General features: G+C 50.2%; 1 protein-coding gene, 1 long non-coding RNA gene and 1 other non-coding gene across 8 annotated transcripts in view; 2 read left to right on the top strand and 1 right to left on the bottom strand.

Annotated features, from left to right (window-relative positions):
- The window catches only part of LRRK1 (leucine rich repeat kinase 1), a 134,832-nt gene that overhangs the window by 107,594 nt on the left and 11,562 nt on the right, over nucleotides 1–15,676 (top strand). For all 6 annotated transcript variants that reach the window (XM_005221726.5, XM_024981743.2, XM_005221724.5 and 3 more), the window contains 8 exons: nucleotides 2,062–2,225; nucleotides 3,225–3,364; nucleotides 4,601–4,850; nucleotides 7,249–7,415; nucleotides 9,712–9,909; nucleotides 10,838–11,115; nucleotides 12,644–12,838; nucleotides 13,590–13,741. In XM_005221726.5, coding sequence (XP_005221783.1) covers nucleotides 2,062–2,225; nucleotides 3,225–3,364; nucleotides 4,601–4,850; nucleotides 7,249–7,415; nucleotides 9,712–9,909; nucleotides 10,838–11,115; nucleotides 12,644–12,838; nucleotides 13,590–13,741 — 1,544 coding nt within the window. The remainder of the gene's footprint in view (nucleotides 1–2,061; nucleotides 2,226–3,224; nucleotides 3,365–4,600; nucleotides 4,851–7,248; nucleotides 7,416–9,711; nucleotides 9,910–10,837; nucleotides 11,116–12,643; nucleotides 12,839–13,589; nucleotides 13,742–15,676) is intronic.
- Nucleotides 1,728–2,483, bottom strand: LOC112443221 (uncharacterized). The gene is made up of 2 exons (XR_003031540.2): nucleotides 2,247–2,483; nucleotides 1,728–2,061 (listed from the first exon to the last, which is right to left on the bottom strand). It is a non-coding gene; the product is annotated as an uncharacterized lncRNA (long non-coding RNA).
- Nucleotides 14,472–14,538, top strand: MIR2362 (microRNA mir-2362). The gene has a single exon (NR_030950.1). It is a non-coding gene; the product is annotated as a microRNA mir-2362 (primary transcript).

Below are 15,676 nucleotides of genomic sequence, written 5' to 3'. Positions count from 1 at the left end.
GAATCTGTGAGTGTGGCACACAGGGATCATATTTTTTAAAGCTCTCCAGGTGGTTGATTTCGCTGTCCAGTCAAGCTTGAGAACCACTGGCATAGAGCTTTAACTTGGTCTGGGAGGAGTAAAGACCTAATGGAAGGAGTTCTTTTCTGTGGGTTCACCAGGGTTGTTGGAGGAGGGCTTGGCTATCAGTCAATATTCATTTCATGCAGGGCAATAATATAGAAGTGGCAGTTGGCTAGAGCAGTAGTTCTCAAAGTGGGGTTCCTGGGCCAGCAGAATCAGCCTCACTTGGGAATTTGTTAGAAGTACAGATTCTCAAAGTGAATCTATACTGAAAGTCACTCAGTCATGAGGCTACTCTGTCCATGGAATTCTCCAGGCAAGAATACTGGAGTGGGTAGCCTTTCCCTTCTCCAGGGGATCTTCTCAATCCAGGGATTGAACCCAGGTTTCCCACATGGCAGGTGGATTCTTTACCAGCTGAGCCACAAGGAAAGCCCAGGAATACTGGACTGGGTAGCCTTTACCTTCTCCAGCAGATCTTCCCGACCCAGGAATTGAACCAGGTGGATTCTTTAGCAACTGAGCTCTTAGGGTAGCCCTCAAGCCTGCTCCAAACCCCCTGCATTAGAAGCACCAGTATAGAACTCAGGGCTCTGTTTCTCAGCCTTCCAGAGAATTCCAACCTACTTCACCTTGTGAGAACCCCTGACATAAGCCAGAATTGTTGAAAAATGGTCAGTAAACTCAGTGTGAGTTTGCCTTTGACATGTTCGAGTTATAAGGCCCTTATGGAATTAAACTTCCTGCCTATTAAATAGAGATAGTCTTTGATCTTCCCATTTTACTGAAATGTTCAAAAGTAAATGCAAGAGCCTGAAAGTACCAAAACCTCTCACAGATTGTGTTAGCAAGAAAGAGGCTTGTTAGCAACCCAGTTGGGTGTGCTGACAGGGGAAGGAGTGGGCGCAGGGCCGGCTCTCCCAGTGTTCCCGCTGTCACCCTCCCTCCCTTTGAACTCTGCTTCCTGCCGTGTTCTAAGTGGGAGGTCACACACCCCGCCACCCCCCGCCAAGCTCGGCGTCGTGTGAGGCCTGAGCTCCTAAGGGTGCTCAGTGGCTGGCCGGGTGAGGGCCCTTCAAAGCAGCATCCCTCACTCAGAATTAGGAAAAGAAGCTTTGCTGGAATTCAGTCTCAGAAGTAATCAAAGGTATGCAGATTCAAGCATGGAAAATATACTACTTTTCACCTATCAAACTAGCAGAGAGCTGACAGCCAGCCCAGCAGTCAGGGAAGTTTGCACGTCATGGTGAGTGGATGTACAGTTTAGTCACCCTGGAAGCGATTCGTCACTAGGAATCCAGAGCCTGAAGACGTTCAAGCCCTTTGACCCAGTAATCCTACAGCTATAAATCTGAACTATAGCAGTCATTTGAAATCAGAGAAAGCTCTGTGGTTTTTTCATGTTCATTTGGCTTATCCGTAATAGCAAAAGACTGGAACCAATCTAAAAGTCCAAAGAAGAGAATGACTCAACAAATTACTTAATAAAATATTGAGATTTAGAAAAATGAATTTTATGAGTTTCTAATCAGACAGGAAAAGCAAAGTTTTTAAAAGTACACACAATTAGAAATTTATAAATGCAAAGTTACAAAATATGGCCTCAGCTGTTTTATAAACATTACAGATAGATAGGAAAAAACCTAGAATAAGATATACCAAAATTTTCATGACCTGTGTGTTAAACTGGTATTTTATTTTCTCTCATATTTCTCTGTATTTTCCACATTTTCTAAGGTAATTTTTTGCTTATAAAATCAGGGAGGGAAAAGAAGGCCTGTTTTCTGTGTTTTAGGGAAAATGTGTTCCCAGAGTATCCTAGAGACTCCTTTAGATGATGCAGCATTTCGTTTGGCAGCAAGATGAGGATGTGGAGGGCGGGGGACGGGAAGACGGGCGGTGTCCTTTGTCCAGACGGGGCCAGACGGGCCTCCTCACAGCTCTGCCCAGGGCCAGCACAGAGCCCAGAATACTCAAGCAGGGTCTTTTCTCTTTCAGCTGTTTGAAAACAGGAAGAATACTAAGAGCAGGCACAGGAAAGTCACCATTTATAGTTTTACAGGAAACCAGAGAAATCGTTGCAGCACATTCAGAGTGAAAAGGAACCAGACCATCTATTGGCAGGAGGGGCTCCTGGTCACGTTTGATGGGGGCTACCTCAGGTAGGTGCATGAGGGGCTCACCTGACTAGGCCTCCATGGCGTGCTGGGAATGGCCCCCAGAGGAGCCGCCACTGGACGCCTGTCCGCTTGGCGTGCAGAGCCCCGTTCTCAAGGGCAGCCCCGTTCTCAAGAAGCTTGCTGGAAGTAGAAAGGCCCCCCGCTAGCAAATGTCTGAGAGGGTCCCCGTTTCCTCATACCTCCTCCGCTCTCCTGACAGGACAGGAAAGGCCAGGGAGGGTGTGGGGACCGAGCCCGGTGGGAGGGCAGTGGGCGGCCCCCGAGCTCAGGGTCAGAGCACCCAGCACCCCGGTCACTGAGGGGGCTCCTTAGGGCCTCGCAGCTGTCCTGTGCACCTCCGCCTCGTCCTAAGAGAGCGCGCCCCAGGGGAAGACACTGTTCCCCAGACCACATCTCGTGATACCTAACAGTACATTTTTCCTGTGCTCTTTTTTTTCTTTTTTTTGGTGGTGGGGAAGAGAAAGAGGGAGAGAAAAAGTTGGCTCAACAGGTTAATAACTGATTTTTAATCAGGTTTAATTTGATATACACAGGATTATTTCATACTTTGAGTTTTTCAAAATATTTGTCAGCTCTGTGAGAAGAGAGGGGGAGAGGGGAAAGTGACTATTGTGAGGGCTTGGTCTGGGCCATGCTTGGTGCCTGGGGCTTTCAGGTAACAGTCGCACTTAAAGCGCACAGTCATCACTCGATGGACGAAAGCCCTGTGGCTCAGATGGGAAACCCTTTCCCAGGGTCACATCGAAGGCTCAGAGCTCAGCCTGAGCACCCCTTACGGCAAGATCCTCGTGTCCACCTCACCATTTGGGGGCAGCACGGGGACAAGGCAGGGCCATACACACAAGTACACGGACTCAGGACCTCCCCACCCCCAGGGGAGCAGTCTCCTGGGAGTTGTACCCTCACCCTGGAGGCAGAGAGCTTATCCCAGGGCCCTTCACAGCCAATTGCAATGAACCTCTTTTGGTTTCTGGGTTGCAGTGTAGAATCCTCGGATGTGAACTGGAAAAAGAAAAAAAGCGGAGGAATAAAAATCATGTGCCAATCAGAAATAAGGGACTTCTCGGCAATGGCTTTTATCACAGACCATGTCAATTCCTTGATCGATCAGTGGTTTCCCGGTAAGAAAGCGTTCTTGAACCAGGCCTTGGCTCATGGTAGTATTTCTTTATAAATTGGGGTGGAGCCCATTTGGAGAACAGAAATCCCGCTGGGATTCAGCCCTAGGAAACCAGAGGGGTCCTAGCAGCCCTCTGGTGGAGCTCTGAGCCCTGGGGGTCCAGCTGCAGGCATAGCCGGGGGCGCCATGGCTGAGATGGGGCCCTGGAGGCAGTACTTGGGCCCTGGCGCCCAGCGTGTAGGAAGAATGCCCCAGGTACCACATGTGGTCTAGGAGGACCTTCGATAGGCGCCTCACATGGTCTTGTTTACGTGGTAAGGACAAAGCTGCTGAAATCCAGAGGGGAGCCCGAAACCGCCCTTGCGCAGGGGTGGGAGGGAAGCTTCCACAAACACCTGCCAAGAGCCCCCATTCTCCTTCCATGCCTACCCCAAACCCCCAAGTCCCAGCAGTGATCAGCCACCCACGCAGCCCTTTCCAGCCCCTTTGATCAGTTTCTTCACTGACAGTCCACCCAAAGAAAATACTTTTTGAAGTAGAGCCATTGAGGTCCTCTGTTTGTTTTGTTACTGAACTGGAGACAAATCCACTGCGGGGTATCCCGCACGGAGGAGGCCGTTTGAGCAAAACCAGGCCACTTCTTCCCTGTGAGCGCTGGAAGGCTAGAGACTGAGAGAGCGGAGAGTGGGTCTAAGATCTGAGCACCCCCTCTGGCCTGCCAGTCCAGTCCTCTGGCCTCCTGAGCTGGCTGCCCAGGAGAGCATCAGAGCAAACAAGAGACACGGCTGGGCATGCTCTGGACACCAGGGTCTGGTGTCCTTTGCGTGTTGACGGGAAAGGTGACCTACAAGGAGAAAAGGCATTGATAGGGGCCTACGAGAAGGTAATTTTAGTCATTTGAGTGTGGCGTAGCTCAGACCCGGCCTGCAGTGTCCTGCACAGGGATCCCCAGACTCTCAGCACCTCCTCGGCCAGCTGGCTCAGGGTCTGCACCCTTGGCGACTGTCCAGGGCATCCCTGGCCCCTCCCTGCAAGTGTCTTTTAGGATTGAGGATAGTGCCCTCCAAAAAGGAACCAGAGTGTGACAGTCACATTTCAGCCTCTCCTGGGGGTTCAGGCCAGGGAAGGCAGACCCCTCTCTTGTGAAAGGCCCACCCAGCCGGGGGTGCAGGTGCTTGTCAGGGGCCCGCTTGCAGCTGCCTTCGGGTGAGCTGATGCCCACTCTGTCCCTGTTTAGCCCTGACGGCCACGGAAAGTGACGGGACCCCACTGATGGAGCAGTATGTGCCCTGCCCTGTCTGCGAGGCCTCCTGGGCTCAGCACAGCAACCCCAGCGAGAGGTCAGAGGACGTGCAGTACTTCGACATGGAGGACTGCGTGCTGACAGCCATTGAGCGGGACTTCATCTCCTGCCCCAGGCACCCTGACCTCCTGGTGCCTCTCCAGGAACTGGTCCCCGAGCTGTTCATGACCGACTTCCCAGCCAGGTAGGCCTCCATGCTGACACATAGACCTACTGCTTCCCATCCAGCCCCGGGTGGCATCTAGGTTCCTGGCCTAGGCTGCCTAAAGGGAGCCAGGCTGTCACTCTCTGTCTGTGAGGCACACAGGCCCAGCCAGCAGGCAGACCACTTGGAGGGCAAAGTCACCTTGGGGGCCCCACCCCATCTCACCCTTACGTTAGCTGGCACTCTTTCCTGTTGAGCTGACCCTCTTCTCTGACTCCTACTTTGCCGCCAGATCAAGGAATAGAAGACAAAGATTCATTGGTGTCCAAGAAGGAAGCACTCCCAGACCTACCACCTCCTTTTCCTTTCTTGGCAAATGATGACTCCTTACTGCTGCTCTGGTGCTGAGCATTTAGATCCCCTGAATCTATCCCTAAAGATGAGTCTATCTATACTAATCTAAGATAATAACTGGGGAGATAATGCTGGAGAAAAGAGAGAACACTTTGTGGTCCCGTCCTGTAGGAAACCATCACAGAATCCAAGTAGTCATGGAAACCAGAAGCCATGATTTGGTCTCCCTGGAAAGAATTTGACCTTGTTGGTTAGCAGTGTTTTTGGAGTGTTTTGGAATTGTTTTCTTATTCAAAGAATTGCTTTATCTGATTTCTTTAAAGAAAATTAAACTTGGGGGTGTAAGAATATTTGTATCATCATTTTTTCCAAATTGTTTCCCTGACCCCAGAAAATGGATGTAGAATACTCTGATACTGCAGAACTGTGGCTCCAAAACATGCTTCTGGATGAGTCTATTAAACTAAGAAATCACTTCCTACATTGGAGAAATTCCCCCATGGTTCTTTTTCATATTCCCCAGTTACCTCATTGGTGGAAATGAAAATTAAATACTACTCTTCTGCGAAATAACTTCCTTTTATTCCTAGATCTTTAACATGGGGGTCATCACTTCTCAGAGACCACATACAGAGTTTTATATATGTATGAATCAAATTTCATGATGGGGTGCCCAATTAAACAGCCCCAAATTTTAGTGTTTTTATTTATTTGCTGAACCTTTTTATGTTTTATGCCCCCACTGAATCTGGACTCTGGAATCTACTGTGTGGAATCTGGAAAGCCAGGTTGGTTGTTCCTGTTGGTTTGGATCTAATTACAAGCTGTAGCATGGTTCTTAAACCAAAGTACTTGGCTGGGAGTTGAAAAACCCAAGAATCTGAACAGGGTTCACAATCCAGCAGAGACTTTCTGGAAACTTTGGCTGATGTCCCACCAGGACCTCAAAGCATCACGCTCCCCAGCTGGGAGTTTGGGCAGGTGCAGGCAGGGAGAGTCTGGCTCCACAGAGCCTCGTCCTGTGTCCCTATTCAGGAGTCCTGACAGAAGGCCCTGAGGGATCTCCAGCATTCCCACTGTTCCCTGTCTCAGGAGGCTCCCAAGGGCCACACTTCCTGAGCAGGTGTTTTGGGGTGGGCATTTGGAGAATAGCCCGGTTCCTCCTCAGCTGCGGGTCCGCCGCGAGTACAGTTGCATCTGCCTGGAGTGCGATGTGGTCAGGCTCTGCAGAGATTCAGCTGCTGCACAGTCTCTTCCTGGAAGGCGTGTGCAAGACTGCATGATGATGAGGGGCAGAAGGGGTCAGTCTGTTCGGTCAGGAGAGCTCCGGTGGAGGCACCTGGTGGAGGTAGCTGAGGAGAAAGACCTGGGGACCTCTGCAGGGCCGGGGGGACCCTGAGATGGGAGGACATTCGGGTGCTCGCCTGCCACCCTCCCCTCCTCCCTCCCCCATCTACCTTCCGTCCGTCCCAGGAGTGACTTGCAGTACTTCCAACAGAAGTCTCCCTTTGACCTAGGATTATAACATACAAACAGGTGGGAAGGTCTAAATCCCTGCCTTTGGGTGAAATCCCAGCCATCAGTTGTCAGGACACTAGACACACTGACCAGAAGCTCTACATGGCCAATCACTGGCTTACTAGTAAGAAATGAGACAGCTAACCTAGCAATAAATATATGCAATTTCCAATAGATACTAGCTCTCAAAGCATTTTCCTTCTGGAGGAAATGGTCCACAGGAATTCTTTTTCTGTGTCCACCACCTTTGGAAGCTCCATCCTATACCAGTCAACATTCACACCTCTGAGACCATTCCTGTTATGAATCCACTTTCCAGAGGAGACCAAGGCTTGTTGAGGCTAAGTGACCTACCCAGAGCTGGCATTTATCCCAGATCTGTCTGACCCCCCACCAGGTGGCTTTGAACCCTGACTTTGCTCAGTGGGAACTGATAGCCAAGCACATTCTTCCACCCACCCAGCCCAGGACCCGCCTCTAACTTTGGTGGGCATCTCTGGGGGAACATGGGGCAGGAGGGAGGTCTGTTCTGACCCCCAGTACACACACACGGTGTTTCTGGCAGACTCTTCTTGGACAACAGCAAGCTGGAGCACAGCGAGGATGAGAGCGCTGTCCTGGGCCAAGGTGGGAGTGGCACCGTCATCTACCGGGCCAGGTACCAAGGCCAGCCTGTGGCTGTGAAGCGATTCCAGATCAAGAAATTCAAGAACTATGCAAATGCCCCTGCAGGTAAACAGGGCCCTGGGTTGTTTCTTTTCAGACCTGTCTTCCCTCGGTCCAAACCTGTACCACCTCAGATGCCCGAGGCCACACAGGCAGCGGAAGATGGGGATGATGCCAGTGTGGGCCCCAGGGGTGGTCCTGCTTTCTGCCTGGTGAGACGTGGGCCAAGACTGAGGATCAGGAGGAGCACGGCCTAGAAATTGCTTTCGGAGGTGACTTTCTTGTCTGACATGAGCCCCCAAGAGCATGGGCCAGCCTTACAATTTCTATCCGTTGCATGTCGAGCACAGTGCCCACATGATGGGCACACAGGCAGACCTCAAGTGGACCCCTCACCCTGGGGACTCACCCCGCCCCCCATGCAGTTACCAAGGGAAGGATAGTGGCTAAGTCTCAGTCCCAGTCCAGATGAATGGATTGGGGAGCCATCATGGGTAGCTTTTCCCTCACCCCCTCCCCTCCCGCCCTTGTCCACTGACTTTGTGCAGCTCAGAGGTGCTCCAGAGCCACCTGCCACCACCTAATGCCCATCAAAGGCGAGCACGTGGGGGCCTTCTACCTTCCAGCCACTGGGGTTGCATTTCTCTTGGCCCCTGGCTTAGCATGGTTATCGTCATGATCACAGAAGGAATTTACACTCTTGGTAGAAAATTAGAATCGTGGAACAATGTGAAGAACCAGATTAGAAAGGAAGAGGCAAAACTGTAGACGTGGGAAGAGAATGGAAATCTAAGAGACTATTAACAAGTGTCAGAGCCAGCAAGAGTTTGATACAGTTGCTAGATGTGAGCTCAACATCAAATTTGGCAACAATGACCCATTAGACAATGCCTTCCGTGGCAGCCATTAAGCCACAAGATATTGAGAAATAATTAATAGATATCATTCAATTTAGTTCTCATCTAAATTCCAGCAGTGTGTGTGAGAGATAGAGGCAGAGAGAGAAAGAGAGAGAAATCTGACTAATTCTAAAATTCATATGGGAACTTTGCTGGTGGTCCAGTGGTTAAGACTTTGTGTTTCCACTGTAGGGGACAGGGGTTCGATCCCCAGCCAGGGAACTAAGATCCTGTGTGCCGTGCAGCAGGGCCAAATAAATAAATTAAAATTGAAAGAAAAAGAAAATGCATATGAAATGACAAACACCCAAGAACAGCCAGGAAAACTCCACAATGGAAGACAAAGAGGAGAGGCTTGCCCAGCAAACGTCCTGACTTACCAGGCTCCAAGCATTAGGGTGGGGTACTCCTGGGCACGGCTGGGCCTGTCGGGAACAGAGAGAGCCTGCATATGTGCGAGAGGCTGGCACACATCGGGAGTCAAGAGAAAGGCTGGCTGTTCATTAAACTGGGGCAGAGACTTCAGCCATAGTCAAAAATACTTGATTAATGGTTTAAAGGCCCAATGTGAAAAACAACTTTTACACTTAAAAACAAATTTGTCTGGCTCACACATCCATCTGGCACAATCGATCCATTTTAACTGCCAAGATTTTCTTTCTGCTGTTTAAACTTCCATGTCCAGTGATTCCTGATTTTAGAATCTGAACAGGGGAGGGACAGATCAGGACCCAAGAGGACAAGCAGTACCAGGTGGATACTGCTCAGTGACCCAGGGCTGGCCACAGCCTGGTGGGTGACCGATGGGTGGAAAAGGCCCCTCAGGGGGACTCAGGCAAACGCCTTCCATGTGGGGTGATTGTGAGGCAGTGGGAGAATGTTACAGCACAGCCCACCGTTGCCCCTAGATGCTCCTTCTTTGGCCTGAGATGGCCTGTCACAGGCCCGTGACCGCCCTGTGGTTTTTCTTCTGGCCGACACGAGGGCGGTAGTCCGGTCTGCCTTCATGGCCCCGGCCTCTAGGGGTAAGGTGAGCAGCAGTGACCAAGCCCCCAGAATCCTTGCAGCTGAGCAGTGGGGGCTTGGTTACTTGCTAGGCTCTGGGTGGCCCTCAGGGCTGCAGTTTTGGAATAAGATGCACCTGAGAGCCTTAGGTGGTGAACAGCAGGCTGGGGGGAAGGCAGCAGGGTGGGTGATGAGGGTGGGGGTGTGCAGCCCTCCACGAAAGAGTGTGGAACACCGAGTGTAGCAGCTGACAAGTATGGTGCCCGAGGAAGGGGCTTGATACCAGCCCAGATGCCTCAGGAGTGCCCCCATTTGGTGCCTGATTCTGGGTGACGATACTGCAGCCCCCAGAGGTACAAGTCCTGGCCCCAGCCAGCCCCGGGAGTCCCCGAGAGGTGGCTCTGAGCCTGGCGAGGCCCCCACCCTGGGTGGCGCTGACAGCCGAGCTCTCCCCGCAGATACCATGCTGAGGCACCTGCGGGCCACTGACGCCATGAGGAATTTCTCGGAGTTCCGGCAGGAGGCCAGCATGCTGCACGCCCTGCAGCACCCCTGCATCGTGTCCCTCATCGGCATCAGCATCCACCCGCTCTGCTTCGCCCTGGAGCTTGCCCCACTGGGCAGCCTCAACACCGTGCTGTCCGAGAACGCCAGAGGTAAGCGCTGCACCTGGAATCTTCCCCCAGGGGCCCACAGCAGGCAGCACAGGGCCCAGGGAGCCAGCCAGGGCCGGGCATGGCTGCCGGAGTCTCGTGCGCCATGCCCGGTGGAAACAGGAGAGCATCTGCAGGCCTCAGTGCCAGGCAGTGGCGTTGGCACCGCTGGAGGAGCTTGCCGCTTGGAGTCAGACAGAACCATGTTCTGAGTCCAGGTTCTCTGCCATGATCTGGGAAGTTGCTTCATTTACTCACCCATCAAAGGAGGTAATAGCCCCCCTTGGAGGGCAGTGAGACCGTCAAAGGAGGCAACCCCGGCAGCCCCAAGCAGCAGAGTCTGGGAAGCCTGCGGCCGCTCAAGTCTCTCTCTGCCCACAGGGCTCCGTGTCCATCCACCATGGTTAAACATCCGAGGCCCTGCGGTCAGTTTTAGCCTACATTATTTTTCAACAAAACTTCAGAACACTTTCCCTAAGAAGTGAGTAACTAAATTCCAAAGAACTGATAGAGGGAAAGAGCTGTCTTTTAACTCAGGAAGAAGAAATGCAATTAAAATTAATCAATTAAAATTAATTATTTCTCTTTCAACAGAAGAGATTTTTTTTAATGGAGTTCTTATACCTGCAACTCACTCCTTGACATTATAGTAGCAATCTTGGCCTGAGATGAGCTCTAGGAATTTTGAATCCTGGCTTTTTTTTTTTTAAGTAAAACCACCAACCACTGCAGGCATGAGATACTGTGAATGAAGCACTCACAACAAGCATCTCTAACATAAATAATCCTAAGAAGGTTGTCCTCTGTCTCTTCTGGCACCCAGCCTAGAGAACAATGAGAATGCATGTGTAGACTATAAAATACTGGGGAAGACAGAGGTAAGAAAATAAGAATTGTTATGATAATAGTTTGATATTTTTTCTTTGCCAAGATTCCTCCTTTATGCCCTTGGGACACATGCTCACCCAAAAAATAGCCTACCAGATAGCCTCTGGCCTGGCCTACCTGCACAAGAAGAACATCATCTTCTGTGACCTGAAGTCCGACAACATCCTGGTCTGGTCTCTGGACATTAAGGAGCACATCAACATCAAGCTGTCCGACTACGGCATCTCCCGGCAGTCGTTCCACGAGGGTGCCCTTGGCGTGGAGGGCACTCCCGGCTACCAGGCCCCGGAGATCCGGCCTCGCATCGTGTATGACGAGAAGGTACGGCCCACCCACAGCAGTCCCCTGGCCCAGGATGGCCTGGTCCTGGGGCACCTGCAGCTCTGGGCTCTACACACCCTCAAGCACACATCTCTCCTCTCCCGTGCTAGACCGGGAGGCCCTGGAATGAACCAGAAGGGCACAGAGGCCTGTGTCCACCTGGAAACGTCAAGGGTGACATCTCCTTAGCTGCAGAACAGTTACCGAACCTCAGAATTCTCAAACCTCAGTTCAGAAACACAGTAGAGGCTGTGCACAGTGGACAAAAAGTCCAAGACAGAGACGCGTCCAGACTTGGGTCCCACTTCTGCCAGGCAGATATGCAAAAGGGGGACAGAGGACCAGCCTCGCAGTGGCTTATGAGCAACAGACAGATAAAGCTGCTAAAGGCCCCTGGTCAGATCAAAAGGCAGTGTCACTGAAGCCAGGAGGAGAGAGTGATTCCGGCAGGTCCAGCAGAGCCTCCTAGACAGCCGTGTGGCCAACCTTGACTGGGACAGGGCCTTCTTCCCTGAGGACTGTTGGGTAGGTGCAGGTACACAGACAACTCCAAATTCTCTTGCAGTGCTCACCTTGCATCTAGGGCTGGCCCTGGCTAATTAGTGATCCAGCAGTGAAACTCCTCTTATCTATAATTTCTCATTATTTGGTGACTTGCAGATGAGTCATTGACTGATGGCTCCACAAATGACCCAAACATGTTAACCCAGCACCGTGGCTATTAACCAAGATAGAAAAGGCAAATCAGGGTGACAAAAATAAGCTTCTGAGTAGCAGGCGGCAAAGCACCTCATAACTAAATTTATAACAGAACCTTCACATTGAAAACGCTCAGGTCTGTCTTAGCCATTTTCCTGCTAAAAGGTTATTTCTTGACCCTTATGGAGACCTGTGTCACGCTCTCCTTTAGGGGACTTTTCATGACATTTAGATGAATCAAGATGTTGTGATCTGGGAGACTTTCCCCTTTTTTGTGATTTGCATGTACTCCTACTATCAAGCGTGTTAAACCAAGGGTTTGCATTTTCCTGCCTTGTTTTGATAAAGGGAAAGTACCATGGCATCCTTCAAACCCTTATGCAGTGCTTGACACCAGGTTTTCATCATGTGTTCAGTGGGTGGATGGAAGGAAGGAAGTTTTGGAAGATGGGTAAATGGACAGGACAGTCAAAGGGCTGCATTTATGGATACATTGAAGGATGGACAGATAAATGTGCAGAAGGGAAGGTGATCATGTGTGTGGGTAGATGTATGGTTGGATGGAAAGGTGGGAGGGAGGAAGGAAGGGAAAACAGGACTGGAAGATAGATGGATTAGGGGACAGAGTCATGGAAGGTCAGATGTTGGTGGAATGTTTGGACAGGTGGAGAGAGGTGGATGGATGGGTGAATTGATGATTGCCTTCGTTTGGGCAGAACCCACGCTTTCCTTCTCTAATGTGTCTCCCTGCTCCCTCTCTGTCAGGACCAGCTTGCAAGATCTGCTGGGCCCAGGCAGGGTGTCTGATTTGGCTTGCCTCTCTGCCCAGGTAGACATGTTCTCCTATGGGATGGTGCTGTACGAGTTGCTGTCAGGACAGCGGCCCGCACTGGGCCAGCACCAGCTCCAGATCTCCAAGAAGCTGTCCAAGGGCATCCGCCCAGTTCTGGGTCAGCCGGAGGAAGTGCAGTTCCACCGACTGCAGGCGCTTATGATGGAGTGCTGGGATACGAAGCCCGAGAAGGTACCTGGGGTCCTCGCAGCTCCAGCAGCTGGTGGAGGCTGTGGGTGACCAGAGCGCACCTGTGTGCTTGCCTGCCCACTCTTCACTGAGGGTCTAAAACAAATGGGCTCTTCTCTGCTCTTTTACAAAGATATATGTATTACTCTGACACACCCGGTTCATTTTATTTGTGTGGTATCACTCTCAGGAAAAGCAAAGTTTCTTTTCCTCCCCAACTTTTATGTTACATCATTATGCACATAAAACAAACCAACCCCTTTATAGCAGTATAGCCCCCAGGCAAGAGCAGTGCAAATGTTCATATCTCTTTTTAAAGGAATGGGAAGAAAGTTTGCTCATGAGAAACAGGAGTCATATTATCATTTTGAAGCTATCATTTTGTTTTTGGAAGAGATCAGTGGTTTCAGGATTAAAACTCATTTATCAAGTTAGATTTGGTTATTGAGAGTAAATGAGGTTTGAGAAAAATTCTTTCTACAACTGTGTGTCCCTGGACAAAAGGGTTGGAATATCAGAGCTTATGCTCACCTGACCACCTGGTTTTGAATTGCCATGGATGATGGTGACCTAGACGCCTGGGAGGGTTTATTTCTGGTATCTGAAGTTGTTTTGGCTTCTTATTTCGGTTGGGTCCTGAATAAGCAGATTCTACTTCTTCCTGGTTTAAGACCCTTAGTTTTGAGGACAGGGTGGGCACTCATTTGGTTGTAAGTGACCCTCACTCATGTCTCTGTGGGCCTGTCTCCCTCAGCGACCACTGGCCCTGGCGGTGGTGAGCCAGATGAAGGACCCGACCTTTGCGACCTTCATGTACCAACTGCCCTGTGGGAAGCAGACGTCCTTCTTCTCATCCCAGGGCCAGGAGTACATGGTGGTGTTCTGGGAAGGCAAGGAGGAGTCCAGGTAACATCCGAGGCTTGCCATAACCTGCTGCTGTCAGAGTGGGGGGCAGCGGTGGATGGGGAGCAGTCGTGGATGACCATGGTGAGAGGTGTTTAATGAATGGTGAGTTGAAATCCTGATGGCGTCTGCTCAAGAGAGAAAGCAGTCCACATGCATACAGACAAGCACATGTGGGTTTGTGAATAAGAGAAGCAGAGAAAATGTGGTGTCTGCCTGGGACATGAGGGGCAGGGGTCAAGGGAGGGTTATGTTTTAAGGTGGGAGTTACTTGCAGCTCGATGGCAGAGACAGTAAATGATGCTGGGGGCCAGGAAGAGAGAACGGTGCTAGTGGAGGTGCTGAGTAGAGAGGAGGGAAGGAGCCCCCGGGCAAGCAGAAAGGGTGCCCAAATCCCACCCAACTCCCCGGCACGTCTCTTCTTCGTGATGGGGTGCGAAGGACAAGGGCCTGGGGGAGAGGATTTCATATTCATTCAAGGAGAAGGACACCGAGGCCAGGGATTTGGAAAGATAGCATCAGAGACTTTGCAGAAAAGCACATCCTGTGTGAGATGCTTCAGTCCTGGCCTCTCCCACCTACCTAGTGTGACACCTGCAGAAGCAGGAAAGACTTTCATGGCATGATCTAGGAAGCCTAGTGCAAATATGTGCAGGTGTGCAAATCTGGTAAGGCTTAGATGAAGCAAAGCTTTAGATGCAATGAAATAAATGAGAAGGACTTTGCCATTTTACTTAGGTCAGTGTTGGTATGGTTTTCATCAGGGTTTATGCCACTGTGATGGAGCGTTCTGACCTAAGACATGCTCTGAGAAACCATGCCCTAAGGAAAAAAGAAAAGTATATATGTAAACAGTGTATACATAAATACCTATATCTATGTAAAATGCATGTGTGTGTGTGTGTATACACACAGTAATTATAATGGTGGTGGTAGTGTTGCTGTTTTAAGGCATTGCTTATAACTATAGGGTAAAGTTAGTGAATAATTATATTGACGCCATGCTTTGCAAATTGTGATATTTATCATGTAAAATATAAAAAATAGGTTAAATAAAACTTCTGTAGTTCTGAATTTAAATTGGGTGGATTTGTGAGTATTTTACCTTTAAGAAAAATGAACTCATATTTCCTAGCTCTGCCCATTGAAAAGGCCTAGAAACAATGACTGGCCAAATGCCAGTGAGACCCCGCAGGATGCAGAGGGTCCGAGGGAACCAAAGCTTACTGGAGAAGTGCCTGACTCCAGTGAGACCCCGCAGGATGCAGAGGGTCCGAGGGAACCAAAGCTTACTGGAGAAGTGCCTGACTCCAGATCTAGGGGAGGAAGTGGGCCTGAAACACTGGACACTGACAACAAGGATGCCATCAGAGATGGTGAGGCTAGGTCAAACGGACTCAGGACCCAACCTGAAGAGGTTCCCATGGGCCCAAGATAGGGCAACCAGCCTCAGCAAGAATAAGCATCTGCAATAAACTGAGACACATCAAATTGTTTAAGTTCACAAGTTTCTAATGCTACTTAATAAAAAGTAGTAATTAAAAAGATTTTTTAATTAAAAAATCTCCTCATTTATCATCATTTGAGGCTCCTAGAGAGCAAACTTAATATTCCGAAAACTAGTCTGTCTGGAATGTGAGCTATTCCCCAGGGTAGCCAGCAAAAGAGATGTTAGGAGGAAGTTTCTCTTTTTAGGGTAAATGAAGCTAGTAAATGGAGCAAGATACTAGAATTAGAATGGCAGTATTTTGTAATCCCTGTTGCAGTAACGGACTTCGGCAGTGACCATTAACGATCACAGAGGGAGCCAGATCCCAACACTGTGGGCCTCGCCTTCTAGCCCAAGAAATCAGATGAAATCTAATCGAGACTCAAGATGGGGAGCAGGGGAATAAGGTGAATGATGCCCTGGGCTGCAGGAATTCCACAGGGCACCGC

Source organism: Bos taurus, chromosome 21 (genome assembly GCF_002263795.3).
Source record: "Bos taurus isolate L1 Dominette 01449 registration number 42190680 breed Hereford chromosome 21, ARS-UCD2.0, whole genome shotgun sequence".
In the NCBI taxonomy this organism is placed as follows: Eukaryota; Metazoa; Chordata; class Mammalia; order Artiodactyla; family Bovidae; genus Bos; species Bos taurus.
Note: the sequence above shows the minus strand (reverse complement) of the source record. Positions and strands in the feature narration are given on the sequence as shown.